Source organism: Betta splendens, chromosome 8 (assembly GCF_900634795.4).
Source record: "Betta splendens chromosome 8, fBetSpl5.4, whole genome shotgun sequence".
Taxonomy (NCBI): domain Eukaryota; kingdom Metazoa; phylum Chordata; class Actinopteri; order Anabantiformes; family Osphronemidae; genus Betta; species Betta splendens.
This window is the reverse complement of record NC_040888.2, coordinates 5,935,113-5,953,699: the sequence shown is the minus strand read 5'-3', so window position 1 is coordinate 5,953,699 and position 18,587 is coordinate 5,935,113. Positions and strand designations below refer to the sequence as shown.

The 18,587-nt window shown below is 44.5% G+C and overlaps 2 protein-coding genes across 2 annotated transcripts; both read right to left on the bottom strand.

Annotated features, from left to right (window-relative positions):
* Positions 1–100: 100 nt before the first annotated feature.
* usp36 (ubiquitin specific peptidase 36) lies at positions 101–12,825 on the bottom strand. Its single transcript, XM_029159310.2, has 20 exons — positions 12,689–12,825; positions 10,026–10,291; positions 9,702–9,923; positions 8,954–9,064; positions 6,894–6,996; positions 6,737–6,804; positions 6,286–6,356; positions 6,091–6,173; positions 5,889–6,000; positions 5,655–5,795; positions 5,469–5,569; positions 5,232–5,370; positions 4,781–5,143; positions 4,464–4,688; positions 3,986–4,101; positions 3,202–3,906; positions 2,776–2,975; positions 2,412–2,603; positions 2,205–2,320; positions 101–2,115 (listed from the first exon to the last, which is right to left on the bottom strand). The coding sequence occupies exons 2-20, from the start codon at positions 10,276–10,278 to the stop codon at positions 1,984–1,986; spliced, it is 3,453 nt and encodes a 1,150-aa protein (XP_029015143.1). The 5' UTR covers positions 10,279–10,291; positions 12,689–12,825; the 3' UTR covers positions 101–1,983.
* Positions 12,826–13,565: 740 nt separating this feature from the next.
* On the bottom strand, positions 13,566–18,102 carry timp2b (TIMP metallopeptidase inhibitor 2b). Its single transcript, XM_029159859.3, has 5 exons — positions 17,739–18,102; positions 15,247–15,347; positions 15,050–15,155; positions 14,810–14,934; positions 13,566–14,735 (listed from the first exon to the last, which is right to left on the bottom strand). The coding sequence occupies exons 1-5, from the start codon at positions 17,866–17,868 to the stop codon at positions 14,538–14,540; spliced, it is 660 nt and encodes a 219-aa protein (XP_029015692.1). The 5' UTR covers positions 17,869–18,102; the 3' UTR covers positions 13,566–14,537.
* Positions 18,103–18,587: the final 485 nt, after the last annotated feature.

Sequence of the window (18,587 nt, the reverse complement as noted above, 5' to 3'; positions counted from 1 at the left end):
GCAGCGCTAGCTCAGATTTAAAGTCTACTTTGCTTGACTCTAAATCTGTAATGAAAAACACTACAAAAAGGCAAGAGGACATAGAAAAATGCAACGCTCACAAAAGTCACACCTTTATTGCACCTTTATAGTTAATGTGTGGCAAGATCCGCTTTCATTATGAAAGGTCTCTCTCATGGTCAGAAAAGGTGGCGCAAAGTACAGATCAACCAATGCAAACGTGTGGACCGTCCGTCCGAACTGGTAAAAGTTCCCCCCCTGCAGCTGGAGAGTCGCAACCTACGTCGAGTTCACAGCTAACGAACAGCACATAGAGGAATCAGACCGCAGCCGTTTTACGCAGCCGTACACGCTACAGTGACACAGGGAAGGTCTGGCTGGGAAAAACACGACCCTCTACACAAATGAACAAACACATTTGCAGACAAAGGTTTCAAGTTAACACCCACCAACTGATCCAAGTATTAGTAGCACATTAAAGATCTGCCTTTTCTTTAAATTATATATCGATAACATTAATTCCTATAGTTTTTTTTATAGCCAATTCAAGGCAACATGTCTAGAATGAAAAGAATTGCACGGGCCAGTCTTTACAGCATTGGAGGGAAACACAGGTAGCACAAGACGTACTGTACAGTCTTCTACATCGGCAAAGCATCTTGTTATAACATTAGTTTCTATGCATCTGTGCCCAGATTGGTGCAAGATGATCCCATTGACTCCACACCTGAAATACTTAGTATAAAACCATTTCTACAGGATGTACAGGATGCAAGACATTGGTCCGGGGTGGGGTTTTACTCTGATAGAGTTTGATCGATGATGGGATACGGGGTTTCTGGGTTCCTGAGGCTCAGCCCAGTTTCTAGGTGACAAGCATGTTCATCAGGAGAAATTGCATAGAGATAAAACGGAGGGGGAGGGGGGTGCTAGCACGTGGCAGTCTTATTCTAACACAGTGCCTTGAGCAGCGAGTGTAACCCTTATATTTCAGTACGGAGAACGGTTTGCTATGGGGAATGGAAAGGTCCGATATCTACTGAATGCTGAACGGAGATGAGCTACGTGTTGTAGCGGTTGCACGGCAGAAAACAACACTCTCAGCTGCTCCACTCAACACAAAGTGTTCTGCTAATGCGCGCCAAGCTGTCTGAATGTTTTCCAAGAAAACCAGCGGTAAAATGAAAGGCAGACAGTCAACGGTGTTGTTTACCAATTCATAAACAGTCTGTTTAGAGAAAAAGGAGCACTTTATGTATTGGCATTAAAAGGCAGAACTAAAAACGTTGAGGCCAATTTGAGCCAATTTGGGAACATGGTGGTTTAAAGCCTAATTTTACCAACTGTACGCAGGCAAAATGTGGTCCTTAAAAACAGACACCGGAGCAAAATGAAACAACAGTGAATACAGCATTAAAATAATACAGAAATCTAAAATAATAACAGTTTGGGGTATCTGCAGTTAAGAACTACTGCAGACAGACGTTTTAAAAGGTCACTTTTTTATCTCCTACTTACTGAGCCCTGATGTCTGCAAAAGCAGCATCATCTGCCCTAAGACCGCGTCCAGTTCACAGCTGCAGATAATCAGCTCATTCCCTCGCAAGTATGCTAAAACTATACTTCATTTCCTAATAGGTCAGAAAAGGGTATTGAATTTTTGGGGCATTGCCCAAGTAGCAAAAAAAGGACAACACAGTATTTCATTAGACATAAGTGTGTAGAGTTTCCTATTAAATACTGCATGCATAGAAAAGCTGAAGCCATTTGCTGGATCAAAGGGGATATGAGGGTAAAATCCAGCTGGCCAATGAGGAAACATTTCATTCTGGATAGTTCATCAGATTGCTTGGGTTCGCCAGATAACGCACACTCCTGTGCTGCTTCTAATCCTTGAACTGAACAAGACAAAAAAGTTAAAGGTCTGGCAAAATTTTGTCTTGGTTTCCAGTCTGCACAACCTTAGGCTTTGATATTGGACTCTCAGCGACGGACCCCAAAGCCTCTCTTCCCACCCGGGGTTACAGACCACTTGTTCCTCCTGTCCTGGATCTTCTGAAACATGCTGATGCCACTTGTCCATTTCTCTCTTTTATAGGCTTTTATTTTCTTTACCTGTGAGCAAAGAGATGAGGTTTAATATCTCAGAAGGATAAATATTAACATTGCCTTTTTCAAATTATATTTAATAAGTTCGCGCTCACTTTTCCTCGGTCAAAGTCTTCATCCCACTCGTCAATCACAGTGTCAGTCCTGGAGCGGCGGGCGTCCCTCATTGCATCTCTACTAATAGTAGAGACTTCTCCATCCCAACTAAGAACTAAGATTGGACAAACAACACCTGTTATGTGCATTTACAAAAATTAAAGACAATACACCTGCTCAGCTGTAAACAACAGGCAGCATCTCACCATTGGCGCCGTAAGCTTTATCTGTGGCGTTCCTGAGTAGCTCCTCTACCACACCACTCGTCCTCTTTCCATCCCAGGCTAACGGAGCAGCACGGGTTGAGGCGTTGTCTCCTAATGCACTTCCATTAGCTGCTGGCGCTTTACTGCGCTTGTAGCCGTCCCTCACTTGGCTGTCCCACACCACCACCGCAGCTAGATTTGGAAAACAAGTCAGGCTCTTGCTGTTTAATTGCAATCTTAGAGGCTTTGGTGGTAATTGTCAACAAATCGCTCTGATCAATATATAAGGGGTTGCATGTTCTCAGCCACAGTCTGCATAGAATAAACAAGTGAACTTCATGCATTTAGGTCCAGATTCACGTACCCGTCCTTTGTTCGCTCTTGCCGTTCTCTGTGGTGCTCTTTTTTGAAGGAGGCTCTGATGCTTTGGGCTCATCATTCTGTCCATTTGAACACTCCCTGCTCTCCTGTTCTTTTAGTCTCTTCTTCTTCTTTAATTTCTTTTTTAACAGTATTACTTCGTCTGTGTCATTCTGAACGACTGTGGACCTCATCTCTGAATTGCTGTTGGGACATAATAAGATTCATGTAAAGGGCAATGCTTGATGCAAACAGGTATACGTCTACATGAGTGCGTTCATAGATGAAAGCTAAGCAACGTCTCAAAGCAGAAGCACCTTCTCACCACATTTTTCCACAGGAGGCAGAGCAAATAATTACCAGTGAAAAATTGAAAAACATTTACAATTCTTACAAATAGTGTGAGACCCATATAGAAAACCTAAAGCACCTTTGTGATGCAGAGCGTGCTGGAGTCGGTTCCTGTTGATCCTCGACTTGGTGAATTTTCTTTTTCTTCTTACGCTTCTTCTTGACCACTGGCTGCACTGAGTCCCTTCCCTGGTCCTCGCTTGGCTCGAGTAACTGGCTTTGTTTCTCGACTGGCCCTGCTAACGGTGGCTTTTGCTTAGACTCTTCTGCATCTGGCCGAGGTGTTAGGCTCCACATGCCACCCTGACACCAATCCTCTTCCTGAGCTGATGTGTCCAGATGAGACTGGACACACTTGCGCTGTTTTACTTTCTCTCCATCCTCATTCTCTCTCTTTCGTTTTTTCTTTTTCTTCTTATGTTTCTTCTCGCCAGCTGGTTCCTCGAGTGTGGACTGCGTCACTGCTGCTGGGGACAAAACTGGCTCTGCGTCACCTTCAACCTCACTATGGCGTCTTTTCTTTTTCCTCTTCTTCTTTTGGTTGAACTTTTCTGCTGAAAGTATGTTATTGTCTAGATCTTGGACCTCAGAGCTAAGGTTGTTGGAAGACTTGGGGCTCTTTGGACTGGAACTGTGAAGCCTATTGGTTTTAAGACAAAGGCTGGCGCTTGGTTTTTGCAATGTGGAGGAAAAAGACTTTTGGGGGGGGCTCTGCTCTTTGAAAGATCCACTTGAGTGAACAAAAGGCAATGGCTGGACTTGAGGTGAATGGAATGAATTGGCTCTGAATAGAGAACAGACACCTTGATTATTAACCTGCAGTTGTCACAATACATCGACCAATCTGCATTTCTTAGTCATACCTGTGAGCATGACAGGGTGAGGCAACGGCGAGGTGGTTAAGTTGATTTTGATGTGTGGACAGCTGGCGTGGCAAAGTGGGCAGAGCATCAGTGTTGCTCGGACTCCGGCTGCGAGCCTGCAGTTATCGACATAAATAAAAACTTGGTGGTCTAAAGAAAATAGTTATGAATGTGACAAAAATAAGGAAGAGAATCAAATAAGGAAATGGGGGCAATTAAGGGGTGGCAGGAAAAGATGAGGGGAAGAAAACAAAGAAGGCATGGTAGAGAAGAATTAGAAATGGTTAGAAGAAAGAACAAAATAAAGGAAAAGAAGACAAACTCTAAATAGGTGCTACCATGTGACTGGTTAGACAGGCACAACAGAATTACATGTAGTACAAAAACAAACTAGAGGGAGAGTTCACTAGCTTTTGATAAGTGCTTAATAAACAGCGCACTAAGACACGTGTTGCTGCTGCTCTGGATGAAAGTTCACCTTCTTGGCTGACAGGGCCAGTTTCTTGGCAGGTGGTGGAGACATGGTGCTGGTGGCTTCAGATGTGATGTTGTTGAGAACTGGGGGTTTTATTTTTGCCATCTTTTGCTCATCTGTGCTCTGAGAGCGCTCCACACTCTTGGCCGGAGACGCCAGGCCGTTGCAGCCTTTCCGAGGAGTGGAGGGAGTCTCTCCTACCGGTGCGCTTTTAGGACCCGCCGAGTCCTGGCAAGTAGATTCATAGACTGGTTACCTGAGGTTTGGACTGAAAGGGCTGTTGTAGAAATAAGGTCAAAGTTTCTCACAACAAATATTACCTTTGAGTCAGAGGTGTCGGCAGAGGAAGAGTCAGACAAAGACTTAAATGAGGTAGACGCTGCCATGCTTCTGCCCTCGCCACCCTGCTTCTTATCTCCCTCCGTCCTGCCGACCCCGTTGTTGGAAGGGGCCGGGGTGCTGCTGCGGGACTGCGTTTGGCTTTGAGGAGAGGGCTTTTTGAGCTTCTTCAATGGTTCCTCAATAACCGTGGGTCCACCTGGCAGCTTTAAGGGTCCGTTGGAAGATAAGGTCCAGTTGGATGGTCGTGGTTGAGGCTGGCTGCTCACTCCATTCCTGGAAATGGGCAAACCCAAACCACCATCCACTGACTGGATCTTACGCAGCTGTGCAGGCTCAAGTTTCTGTAAAGCATAGGTGAACTTTCAGCAAACCAAATACTTAGCCAAACGTAAGAACATGTAAAACAGAAGAATAGTATTTGTCTTCTACCTTTGTGACCTGCGGGGATGAGAGGGGTCCATTCAGGTTGGCCCTCTTTATTTGTTCAGACGACACGCTGTTCTTCCCAGAATTCAACACGGCCTGCTTGGTGGTCTGCCCATCAGCATTCTTTTTGGTTTCAGGGATCCTTTAACATAAAAATAAAAATGTTGCTTTATTAAAATACACCCAGAGGAATATGGCACAGCTACTTTGATCTCTGATGAGAGCTCTTGAACCACTTACCTCAGGTAGAAAAGCACATAAGCCTGTTGGTTCAAGACCACTTTGATGTTGCTAGAATGCACCATTGAATCATTCATTTGGTACCATTGCCCATTGCTTGCCTAAAACAAAAGGATGAGATAAACATTTTACATAAAACAGGCCATACATATATCCACATACAGATTATGTTCAAGGTCATCTCACCTTGACATAGCAGTAGTAGTGGCCAGCATGACAACTGTAGCCAGAGTGCACTAGAACGGCATAAAGGCCATACATAACAGGATCGCCTGAGCTCTGAGACATGTAGGGGCGGATGTTCAGAAATTCTGGATACCCAACATCCTAGACGAAGGTGACAGACAACAGCATTAGAAGCGTTTGGTTAAAAATTACAAAAATCTTCGAAGCTACAGGAAGTGCGAGACTTGCGCTAACCTTTGTTATTTTCCCTCCGCTGAAGTTGGCGAACCTCTTCAGCGAGAGGGTGAGGACATTAGATGTTCGATGGACTGTGAACCGCTTGGTTGCTGGCACCTTCTTTTTGCACCTTGAGTGAGAACGGCATGCGTGACGAAAATGAATATGATGTATGTGTTCGACTGTAACTAAAGGACGCTGCCGGAACAGCGGTACTCACTTGGCACACATGTAAGCATTTTCTCCACTTAACACGTCTGGTTTGACGAAGAGCTCCAGGGCTCGTACAATGTTTGCAGCTTGCTGTAAATGAAGAACAGACAACTCCTTTATAGCATTATATAGTAAGTTTAGAGTAAGAACTATATAATGTATATAATATTTTTGTGCAAAAACACAAACTTGCAAACCTTACCCGAATCTCCACAGCTATGTCCAGGTATGGATCATATGTGTCTGACACACTTTTACAAATGGAGCATTTCACTGCAACATAAAAACGTAAAAACAAAAAGGTGGCTGATGTGCATTGATTGATTGAAAAAAAATCTGTTGTCTCAGAGGCTGGTTACTGGAAAGTTTTAAACACAGCTCGGCTTCACTTCCTGTAAACACAAGACACTCAAGAACCACAAAAAAGGATGCCATGTACTTCTGCTGCTCAGGGGAGCAGGGGAAATTCACATTAATCTCTGTTTTAAAATTTCCATCTCAGATGCAGGGGTCAAGGAGTATTTGGTTTGGTAGCAATAAAAGCAAACACCACGGTTTAGAGAACAGCTCCTAGTATTATTTCAAAGCATTAGTAGGATTTTCACTGGGGTATTTTAAAATAGATAAGCCAGAAGAACGCAGCTGTTGAATACCTCTTGACCTGAGGTAACCTCCAAAGATCTGGTGAACCAATGTTGTGGCCTGTGTCTGTCTGTCTAACCTAAAGAAATAGAGAAAAAGAAAAGAATTATTAAAAGATATTATTACACTCAAGTTTAACTAACCCAACACACAATAGTAAAGTCTTACTTGGGATATCCGTTGAGACAGGCTTTCTGCATGGCATCGATCGTGTATCGCAAAAATTCATGAGCGTCCTCCTGGCTTCCGAAGCGAAAATGTCTGGCGATTTCTGTGAGACAGAGAAGGGGAACATTACAGTAGGTGGTTTTAGTGTTTTAACAACATTAAGTTCTTCATTAGACAACACCAGAATAAAATACTTTCCCCGTAATAACAAAAATAAGTAAAAACTAGTGCTGGGCAGCAATTAAACTCCTTAATAGCGTTAACTGAGTTTTCTGCATGAATCGCGATTAACACACTAATATGAGAAGCATTCAGTAACAAATTCAAAAGTAGTATATTGCTCATTTTAATTTTAAAACTACTACTGAGCAACAGTGAGAGCAGCAGTTGGTGCATGTTGTAACGCTGTTGATTTTACAGTCCTCTGCTTTTCATACAACTCGTGTATTCATCTTGTGATGGTGCATCTTGATGCAGGCTCACGAGTGCCATCGTTTGTTGCGATTCTAATAGATCGATCTTTAGATCTTCCACAACACTGATCAGCCTGCAGTTGTAGCTTACTACTTAGCTATGGCATGTGTTCTTTTGCCTTGTTTTTGTTTATACTTCTCCCACACCCTAAATCCAATGTAGTCTGCCGAAGTCTCCCTCTGCTGTTTATTTAGGTGGATGATTTGAGGACATCAACAGTGTGTATTCCATTTAAGTAATACTTCAGACAAGTGCTACAGTGATTCAGATTCAGCTTTGCCATGAATGACTTGTTTCAACGTCCTCCGCCTTTCGGAAGAGATTTAAATTGATAATGTTCAAGTAAGAAACCTTCTATTCAGTTCCAGTTCACTGAGCGGTGGTGATCTTAGGCCCCGCCCTCAAAGGCTCTGATTGGTTGACAAGCATATCTCAGACCAATACTCCTCCTGTGACCCTTTGTTTGTCTGAGTATTCAGAGCCAGTGACTTTCCAAACATTAATAACAAAAATAAACTGCATTTACTGTCGGCGTTAACAAAGTGTAGTGCAAGATTAACGTGTTAACTATCCAGCTCTAATAAAAACACAGATCAAGTCATGTTTACAGCTGTTACTTAAAAAGCCATCCAATGCATATAGTAGCTATAATGTTTAACACAAGGTCCTTCCCTAATTTTGATACATCATTCATCACAGACAAGCACTTTTGCAACGACCCAATAAAAAGCTTAATGATTTCTGATGTCTCACATTAGAGCTAAAAAGGCCCCAAACCCTTCACCACAACAGTTATTTGCTAATGGAAAAGAAGGGGAAAGTATGAGCTCGTAGAAATCTAATGTACTTATTACAACATTCCCAGCATAGCATCCCAGCACATTTACGACAATGAGTCACCTCTGAGTGGAAATGGGAATGAGACACTACACACTAATGACCTGCTCGGGTTATTATCAGAGACAACACCTTGAATATATGAAATGTGTAGCCATTAGCTCACGGTTTTAATTTGTGTACTCTGCTTTAAGATGGAGAATTTTCAGAAACAGTTGTTTTGATTTTCATTTGAACTACATTTAAATTTCTGCTGTGGGAGTATAACGCATGCTAAAGTATATACATCTAGCAGCATCTGCAGTAAATGTAAACTCAAAGTCACACCTGAAAAGAAGGGAAAATGTAGGACTGCACATTTTTTGCGCTAAAACTGCTCCTCTCCTGCCTGCAGTCACAAGGAGACAGGGAGGGCATCTGGGAAAGAGGGAGGGAGTAGCAGGGGAAGGGAGGTGGAGGCATGACTGCAGCAGCACGTAAGGGAGTAAAAGGCAGGTGGGGAGGGTGAGACTACAGCGCAGCACCTCATCATGTCAAAGTACAACTCTGACCTCATCCCCACTCTCTGCGGTGTGTTCATTCACAGCCTACAGCCTTGTCACTCATCTTGTGTGCTGCAGTTACTGGCTATCGTCAAGTCATGGGACAGAACAACCAATGCTCGGTCATCATGCACCAATGCCTCTGGCAATATTCAGTAAGAAAGAAAAACCAAACACAGAAGGTCTGAAGGAAGATAAAAGACTCACTTTTCAGGTCTCTGATGAAGGAGACAGGCTTGATGGCGTTGCCTGTGTTGGCAAAGGCTTGGATGATGTGGTTCTGCATAATACAGATCATACAAAAGCCTGACTGGTGACCTGTGGACAAGAGCAAATGGAATCAGACTCATTCATACAGAAAATAAAAGTACAAGAAGGTTCTATGTTCACAGAAGGGAATATAATTACTTAATCTAACTAAGAAGTCAGTATTCAGAAGGCAACACTAATGGGTGTTTGATGTGGCTCCTTCACAAAAATGATTAAAAAAAAAAAAGAATTACAGGAAAAACATACGGGTTAAAAGAAAAAGTCATTATCAGGCTATTCATGGGAATACTGATACCTCTAATGAAGCACTAAATCTGACTTACGTGCTAAAAATCCTTTACGGTCTCACTGAAGCAAGTATACAAACACATTTGTATGATAGCGATTTAAACTGGGTGAAAACAATCAACTAACTGCTTTATTGAAAAAAAGCTGTGTTGTCAGTAAGAACTGGTGATAAGTGAAAGTGCCTCTACAATTTCTTTATATAATAGAGAATGTGACTAAAATACCATTTGTTTTTCCTTTCACCCACGTGTGTCCAGACAGTTATACAGATATTTACAGTACTCCTGTCAGAGGCATGTCCAAAGCTTAAACCTTTGTGGGTGTGTGTAGGGTTTAGAACAGAGGTTTGTGGATGAAACTGCTGCAAGTCTGGCAGCATTAAGAGCGTGATACTCACAGGCACGGCTGTGCTCCTTTGAGAGCAAGTAGTTGGCAAGCGGAGGGGTGTAGGTGAGACATTGCACTGTGGAGTTCAGGAAGCAGGTGTTTCCCAGGTTGTGGAGGCCGGCTCCCACCCTGTACACACGCTCCCATTTAAGGGTAAGCTTGTTGCCTGGAAAGAGCATCTTCTGTGGGGCAGGGATCCCATCGCTCTGGCCGCCGACTACATTCTCCGAGACTGATATAAGCAGAATACAGTAATGTACACAAGACAATATTTGTGCTTCTGCTGACATGAATGAAACCAAAAAGCTCATTCGGAAAGGGTTTGGGAGCATACCTTGCCTCTTTATTTGCACAGACTCTGTGGCCTTCTGGCCAGTAGCACCCTCGTTTCTTGGATTGAGGATCACATACTTGTTCTTTAGGCTGTCCAGCTGATAGGAGAAGCCCTTACTGGCAGGCTCAAACTCTATCTTTTGCAAAAGCACCTTCTTGGCAGAGGAAGCCAACAGCTTGTTGAGGTCACCCTCATCGCCTGTCTCCTTTCGGCCGGGTTTTAGTGCCTCCTTGAGTTTATCCACTATCGGCATTGTTGGAACATCACTGTAGAGGAAAAACAGTCAGTGCTGTAAATTGTTCTGAGTCATCCTTACACAAAAAGCTGCACAAAAAGAAAACAAAGCTTGTCTTTTGATTTCCCAACGGGAGCAAACATGTCATCCTATTATATCTTGTTTGTTAAGCCTGTTTCTAGGCTTAATGAGACCACAAGCAAAGCATCTGTTAAAACAATTGTTTTTTTTAAATTGTTTCTCATCAAAGTGCTCACTTATGCCACTTCACATTTGTGCTTCAGTAGGTGCCTCTCCAGGTCCCATAACCTGCAATATAAGTGCATCTCGGGAGCCAGCTGGGTCTTGGCAGCTGTCCCCCCCAGTTATGCAAGACTTGGGGAGCATAGATTGGGGTGTGTGTACGAGGTAGTAACATAAGGTGGAGGCAGCTGCTGTCGACTCCCACATCAGGGTCCTGCTCGAAATATTTTTGCTTGCATCAATATTTTCCTTGTTATCTGCCACATGGCATGTTACATCAGTGCAGAACCTTGTTTTATCCATCTGGACTGTCAGTTGACAAGACAACAAATGTGACTGAAGAAACACATTTTACAAGCTTTTTGCGGAAAATGGAAATGTAGAGGCACTGTTTGAGCGGATAAATGCATGCACGGTCCTACAACAACCATCTGCTAGACTCAGCCTAGTGAATGACTTCTGACGCATTATTTTCTACAAAAGGCAGCAGGCTGGCAAAGCGTGCTGAGTGCTGACAGAGTAGTGAGTAAACCAATCACGGTCTGTTATTGCTCAGGATGCAGCCAACACAACAAACAGTCCTGAAAGTGTGAGCGTTACATCATGTAAATGATGCCGAAGCGTCGTGCTCATCAGAGTGGGCAGTGACGTCACGGGGAGGAGGAGGGCTCCACATGAATTATACGCGCAAGGGCACAATGACCTTCACGTTGGTGCTGATACCGATACAACTAATGACACAGCCCGCAGGGACTGAGTTAACCGCAGTGATGCCACTGCTCGACCAGGCAGCAATGTTAAACAATCCCCGCAATGATATGTCTAATTGTCACACAAACACATTGTAATATTTGTGTTTGTTTAATAAATGTCCCAGTTGTAGAACACCATCTGAAATCTAGTCACTAAAAGCCAGTGAGTTATTATATAACCTGTCCTGGTACATATGCACCGACATTAGTGGAGGCCTAAATTGGCAATATTTATGTATGCATAGATGGATAATAATGGCACTGCAGTGTGACTGGTTGAACAAGCAAATGTATCGACATTACTTTGTATTCAGTATAACATTAAATCGGGTGATGGAAGCTAATGAGAAGATGAGACAACTGGCACATCACAGCTGTAAATGTTTCAGGTGTGTATAAAATATAGCATATTATTATATATTGTGGCACATCTTATTGCTTTTTTGATCATTTAGTGACAGTTTCATTATAATAAACAGTTCATCAGGCACATAAACTTGTGACAACCACACAGAAAAGGATTGAAAACTTTGTGGAAATCATCAGCACACAAACTCTCTCAAACGCTCTTCAAACCTGTGTTCTGATACATGTCTACCTGGACAGCACCACCCAGACACACTTGCTGTCGGCCAGTTTTTAGAGGGAGACGTTTACGTGACAATGTATCTCACATAACAGGCTCCATAGAAAAGACCAATAGAACAGTACATTTGTACGGTCGAATACTTTATGGGTTACACTAATATAACTCAAGCACATGTCCAAGAAACAGCAAACGGCTATTTCAGCAACCCGATTTTTTATAATAATAAAAATCAAACATGGATCAAATCGCAAGCTTCAAATCAAGGATCAGAAATACGGGTAATGGACTTTAGGGGGAGCCCCTCAAAGGCGGCAGCAGCTCCCACTACTGCTACCATCTCTTTTTAAACCAAACCAGCCGTTTCATTTGATTTCCGAGTTGCCTTATAATTGGTTTGCCTGCTTAGCCATCATCGTCTCGCCTCCACGGAGCAGCCGGTACCGTCTGACTCTCGTGGTCTCTCGTCTTCGAGTCAGCCACTATAGCATTTAAGCTAATCTCGATCACAGCTAATGTCGACCGAAACGTTCGCGCGCTCAGAGATACAACGTCGACGTGAAGTCAGAAAATGCGTAATTCCTTCGATATGTAATCAGCACTTGCTTGCCGCTGTCGTCTGTATCGTGTTTTACGTTTTTATGCTTGACAACAGCAGATTAGCCAGAGAGCTAACTTAACGTGGCGAGAGCCTCCAGCCTTCCTCAATGCTGCAATGTGGTTAGCATCAGCGTCCAGGTGGCTAGCATCCCCTAGCCGCCGCGTCCTACCTGTCTGTAAACAACGTCGTCCTGAAGTTATAAATATACACACAATTCATGCGTCCAATCGACATTTATTCGCCCACCTTTCGTTCAATCACCCGAAATCGTTGACAATGCAAGGGTCTGCTTCCTCAGCTGTAGCTCTTGGGTCTGGTATTTTCGTCCATGCTGCATTATCCGAGGGCGGCCGCATCGATTACTGGCATCGACCAAGGACCAATCAGAGAACAGGTCACGCAGTCGCTGCAAGGTTCAACCAATCAGCGTTTAGACTGACGTAGCGCTGTAGGGAGATAATCACACGTGACTTACAGCCAGCGCTGTTTACCATTGATGCAGTGAGAATTGATAGAGTCCTGTCATATCATTTATTTTATTATACATTTATAGAAGACGCATATCACATTAATCACATTAGTTTATATAAAAAATCCGAAAAACCGAACTGCTTTTCGTTTACTTATTGCTGCTCATTTTTAGGCTTGTTATAACCGTCAGCAGGTTTAATCGAGCAGACAAAACCGTTTACATACAGGTTTACAGCAATATCAGCACTACTAAAATTTTTGATTATTTCATGTAGTTTTGTGTCCTGTGGCAGTATACGGTGACCAGCTCGCTATTAATTCATATTCATAAATCGTGGGAGTAGCGTTTGATAACTGCACGTGTATTCACGTGGCTAGACCCCTGAATGAATGTCTTTGATGTCAGTCACGTGCTCCGTCCACTAGATGGCAGCAGGTCGCTGTTATTTGGGACAGCACAGTGTACGTCAATATACGTCATTGGTTTAAAATGTTCATAATCCTGTATATTAGTAGGAGGATGTTTTTATGTTAAGTATCTATAATTTCCTGTAGTAAGTAGAAGCTTAAGAATATTATTCCATTTGGGATTCATTTTTCATATACTTTATATTTTCTGCAGTGATGCATCAAAAACAAAGTGCACAGCACATTAAAACTGGTTTGGCTTTTAATATGACAGTCAAATGTACAGTATTGTTTCAGTCAGACATGCATGCAAAACTCATTTTATCCCAAAGGTCATGTGTGAAACCAGCACAAGACATTTTAACTTTTATTAGTTATAAAAGTCACATGACAAATGACAAACACCTTTTTGTTCTGTTGTGTTTTTGAATAAATGGATGATTGGTTAAAATATGTTCATTAATCAACAACCAATGAGCCAGTCAGACGTGTCTATGAGTCAACCTTTAATGAATGACAAATGTGTAACCTTGCTTGTGAACATATAAAAATTGTATTATTTTCCACAGAGTATAAAAACCATAACCTCTTTAAATAAAAAGTGTCATTACATTTACTTCAATCTCTCAAACATTTTTCATTAGAGACAATATGGCGGATGCGACAGTTGTGTTCAAAGTGCATTAAAAAGCATCTATGACGTGAGATCACTCAACAAGCCACACTCTGACTGTGAACAGATGTGGCACAGCCTTAAAAAAGGATGCTGGGTAAGACGTGCCCCTCATTCCCTGCGATGCTGCCACAGACCAGAACGCCGCCCATGTGCCCTGCCGCACTCTGAGTGGCCACACGTGTGTCGCTGGTCACGTTAAACAATCTCTTTGGGCTAAATGAAGAAAGGTGCAATAACAAAAAAAAAAAATACTATTTACAGGAAGACTGAATTGGGATGACTATTCCTTTATTTCAGCTGAAGCTGAAGTGGTTTTGGGGAAGCGCTCTGGTTTTGGGGAGTTCGGGAGCTAAAAAGTGCTGAATTCATAAGACTGGTGGATAAAAACATAATAAGTCCTGCAATAAAAAAAAACATAATTCCACATTTGTTCAACCTCACTATGGAGCACACATGCTAAGGCTTTGTTTAAAAGAACAATAACCATTTGACTTGTGTGTTGTTGTTTTTTTGGTATTTATATCTTTGGCAGCGGTGGAGTTACGGGTCCTCGATGTCTAGGAAGTCCTTTTTCGGCGGCTCGGCGCCTCTGTACCAGGCACAGGACTCGTCACTCCTCTTAATGCAGGAGAAGTGCTTGGCCTGGTTGCCCCGGGCCGTCTTCTCCACTATCCAGTCCGTCCACAGGCACTCCGCCGGGCCGCCGATGACGCAGGGGATGGAGGTGCAGCGGTTGATCTGAGAGGAGACAGCGGGGAGATGAGTCTCCGCGGTTCAGTTCGGGGCTCACCCTACTTTATTTCTATCCGTACCTTGCAGTCGCAGCCCGTTTCATAGCGCTGAACCAGATTCTTCTGCTGGGTCGCCGTCAGGGCCTCCCAGTGCTCAATGAAGTTACACAGGCTGATGTGCATCTTCCCATCGTCGTTCAGTCTGCCTGCGGTGAACAGAAAGTGTGGTCAAGTGATGGAGCGAGTCGCACACACAGTAGATGTATTAACACAATGCTATATATATTTAATATCTATATAGACATGTAGTTGGGGTGATACCTGTGATAAGATACTCCTGGCCATTAGTCTTCAGAGTCACTCCACACACTGAAGATAAGGAAGGAGTGTAGATGGCATCAATATTCTGGCTTGGCCCTTTAAACATCTGGAATTTCAAACAGACAAATAATCTTTTAAATGATGTTTATTCACAACACAAACTGATGCTGAAGACGGCAGTACAGTAGATAACGTACCTTGATCTGTTTAACGTTGTACTTGAAGTGTGTGACTAAGCTGCCGTAGATGTTGTTGTCGACTTTAATGTCTTCTTTTCCAACCACTTTTGCCCTGATAACTGGGGAAAAAGAGACAAAAAAGACACCGTGTTTCAAAAAACACTGCAAAGGAGGCGAAGTAGAGCGCGGCCTGTTGCTCGCCGAGGCCCTGCCCCGGTTTGGCATGCGGCGCTGTGGCTTGGATCCGCGGGGCTCCGCGCGTGCCAGGTGCTGGGAAGACGGGGGCACGTGACTGTTTCATCGGCTGCAATCGGAGGGAGGAATGCGCAGGAGGAAGCCAGTCAGCGCTGTTCAAGAAGCTGAACCGGAACGCCTCGCTCGTACCCGGGCCCCCCGCCGGCCCGTCTCTGCGTCTGGGCAGAGGCGCTGACGTGCAAATCGAGCGCTGCGCGTCCATGTGCTTGGGGAAAATGGACCAGCGCAAGTGGAAAAGTATTATCGGAGCCACACGGGTGAAGATCGGATGCTGAGTGTTCAGCAGAAATGTGACTCACGCTTTTCGAAAACACTGCTTGTTTTAAGTCCATTCAAGTCGAAGTGCATTGGAACGCGCCTCCGCAGTGAACGGGGCTAATGCGAAGCAGATGTTCCCTCTGAAGTCCCCACGGTGGCAGCTACCGACCGCCTCAAATGAGATCAAGCCCCTCTGTTTGCGTTTTCACATGGCGGAGGTGGGAAGCTGAAGCCACGTGTGCCCTGGTTTAACGACAGTGGAGGCTCCGGGAACGTGTCCTTTTAAGGCTGAGGAGTCAAAGGAAAACGGGGAAAAAAGGAGAGAGCGATGGAGCGACGAGTGAGCGGAGCCGCGGCCTTCGAAGACGGGCCTTCACGCGCCGAGGGTCTCCATCTCCGAAATCTCGAGGAAGATGCAGCCATATCACAACACATCAGTCAAATATGATTCAAAACAAGCGCTCCCCGGTCCAAACCCCAAACCAGCGGGTTACTGCTTGAGGTCGGAACAGTGTGTTTCGTGTGTTTTACTGGTTCAACGGCGGCTGTTTGTGAAATTACGGCTTCAGCCTCGCTCCCGGTGTAATTATCGCGGGGCCACGATGGTGATTTACGGAAAGCGGCTGACAAAGTGAGAGAGCGTTCCCATTTTCTAGTGGCTCAAACAATAAACACATGCCGTGTCGCATTGTGGTGTGTGGAGTGATTTAAAAAGAGAAGAAAGCAACAGCATGTCATGTAATTGCTGGATCTCAACATCCATTTTCCTCTATAAATGCCACTAAGCGGACAAAAGGTCCTCTGCAGATCCTTTCTACAGTAAGTAAATCATCCTTCCTTATTTATTGTTCCTTTTGCTGGACTCAAATTTACAACATTAAAATCCATTCCTGACATTTTCATGTTTTGTTGTCAGTTCTGTTGACGCTGTTCACAGCCAAAGGCACATTAAAGCCAGATTTCTTTTCTCAAGCTCCCAAATTTCACTTTTCTCCTCCACATTGCGACACAAGTGCACAGAACAGCTTGGACTGTGAAATAAGCCTGACTCATAGCACCGAGCAGCATTCCTCTGCAGCCAAAGGCCCAAGGGATGCGGTTCAGTTCGTGAGGAAAGTTTGGTTCCTCCTTCGACAAGATAAACGGGACACTGTGTGTTTATAACTAAACCCGATGGGGTTTTAAACTTCTGCATCGTCACCTGACACCTGACTCTGACGTCGGCCTCCGTTGGAGCGTCTCTCCATGGTGCTGAACTAAGAGGGGGGGGGGGGGGGGGGGGGGGGGGGGGTCAGGGTCAGGCTACCCTCACATCTGTCACGAGTAACGAACCAAAGGCTTCTCAGACCTGCTCACACCACCTGAGAGTACGTTTGTCTTTAAAAGCTCATCTCCCAAATTTCCTATTACAAAATTTGGAAACAAACGAGCACTGTGATACAGTAAACCAAAGAAGAAGACAAACATCAGAGTTTCCTTTGCACTTAACATTCCATCCGGATAACGCGGCTCCTTCACCCTCCTGCGCCGTGGAATCTAAAGGTGAAGTGAAACCTTAGAATAAGTCGGCCTCTGTGCGCCCGCCGCCTCGGCCAACAGCAACGACCCCCCAGCAGACCTCCAGTGGAACGGCTCCACAGGCCGGCTACTGTTGGGATCCCTGCGGCCGAGGCGGCAACAAGCAGCGCGTTGTAATACGCAAAAAAAGAGGAACTCTGTGGTCACGACCTCTGAAAAGGCAGAAAACGAAATTGGTGCATGTGAGGAAACAACTCGCTGGCACAATCCTAACTGGAATCACTGTATGTTAGACGACAAACTGCCTAATGATGATAATATTAAACAACATGAGCAGATGATTCTAGAAAAAGAGGACGGCACCACGCTCCAGCCTCCTCCTCTCACTGTAAACACATCTGTAAACGCAAGTGCGCGGATTTCTCCCTCTGCGTATTTGCAGCTGCTCCAGTTGGTTGCGGACTGAAACGGGCACTTACCGACGTCTGCGTTGCAGAACGCCTGCTGAGGATGCGCGGGGACGCAGCTGCAGGCTTCTGCCAGTTCCTCCATTTGCCAAACAAGCAGGACGGCCAGAGTGAGAAAACAGCTGTTCAGCGCCCAGGTCATCTTGGAAAGTGCGCAAAGTAAGACGCTAAAAGGAAAAAAAAAAGCGCTAAAGTAGATCCCGGTTCTAAGTGGATACGATGTGGATGCGCAGCGCAGGAGAGGGAGCTCGTTCCTCGGACACCTCTCGGTCTGTTTTCCTCCGTCGTCCACGGTCACGCGTATTTATGCGCGCAGGCTGCGGGCTCCTCCCCGTCGCGCGCTCGGCCGGGGGCTCCCGAACTTTACGCACGTTCCAACCGCAAGCCTCGTCAGCCTCTGTCACAACGCCGTCGCACCGAATGGGTGGCGAATTTGTTTTTTGACGAAAACAACGGGTCGCACACGCTCGCACACGTGCGTGCGCCCTGCTCCTCTGCAGCTCCTCCCTATAAAACACGCACTGCCACTTAAACAACACATTCACTCACTTATGAGAAAATGACCTAAAACTAGTGCAAACTCATATGTGACGTCATTGCCAAGATATCTTATCTTATTGACTTGGTGAGCAAATATGTGTCCAAAAAAGGAGGCACACAACTATTTTGTGCTTTTGTCACTCGCTAAATAAAGGAAAAATACTAAACTAAACTAAACCATCTCTCATCGTAGCTCAATTTACTGAAGATTTAACCTCACACCAGCCAGAGGCGACCTCCCTGTCCACTCATACAGAATACAGAAAAAAAATACAGAAGTCGTACTAATCTGTCTGATGTTCCTCTAGTTTGTACCTTTAC

Excerpts from the sequence above, each read along its gene's own strand:
- usp36 (XM_029159310.2), bottom strand. The coding sequence starts at position 10,278 with ATGCCGATAGTGGATAAACTCAAGGAGGCACTAAAACCCGGCCGAAAG. Across the intron at positions 6,001-6,090 it reads AATGCTTACATGTGTGCCAA|GTGCAAAAAGAAGGTGCCAG; the intron begins GTGAGTACCGCT and ends TTCTCACTCAAG. Across the intron at positions 5,796-5,888 it reads GCGGAGGGAAAATAACAAAG|GATGTTGGGTATCCAGAATT; the intron begins GTTAGCGCAAGT and ends ACCTTCGTCTAG.
- timp2b (XM_029159859.3), bottom strand. The coding sequence starts at position 17,868 with ATGACCTGGGCGCTGAACAGCTGTTTTCTCACTCTGGCCGTCCTGCTT. Across the intron at positions 14,935-15,049 it reads CCAGGAGTATCTTATCACAG|GCAGACTGAACGACGATGGG; the intron begins GTATCACCCCAA and ends TGTTCACCGCAG. Across the intron at positions 14,736-14,809 it reads AAACGGGCTGCGACTGCAAG|ATCAACCGCTGCACCTCCAT; the intron begins GTACGGATAGAA and ends GTCTCCTCTCAG.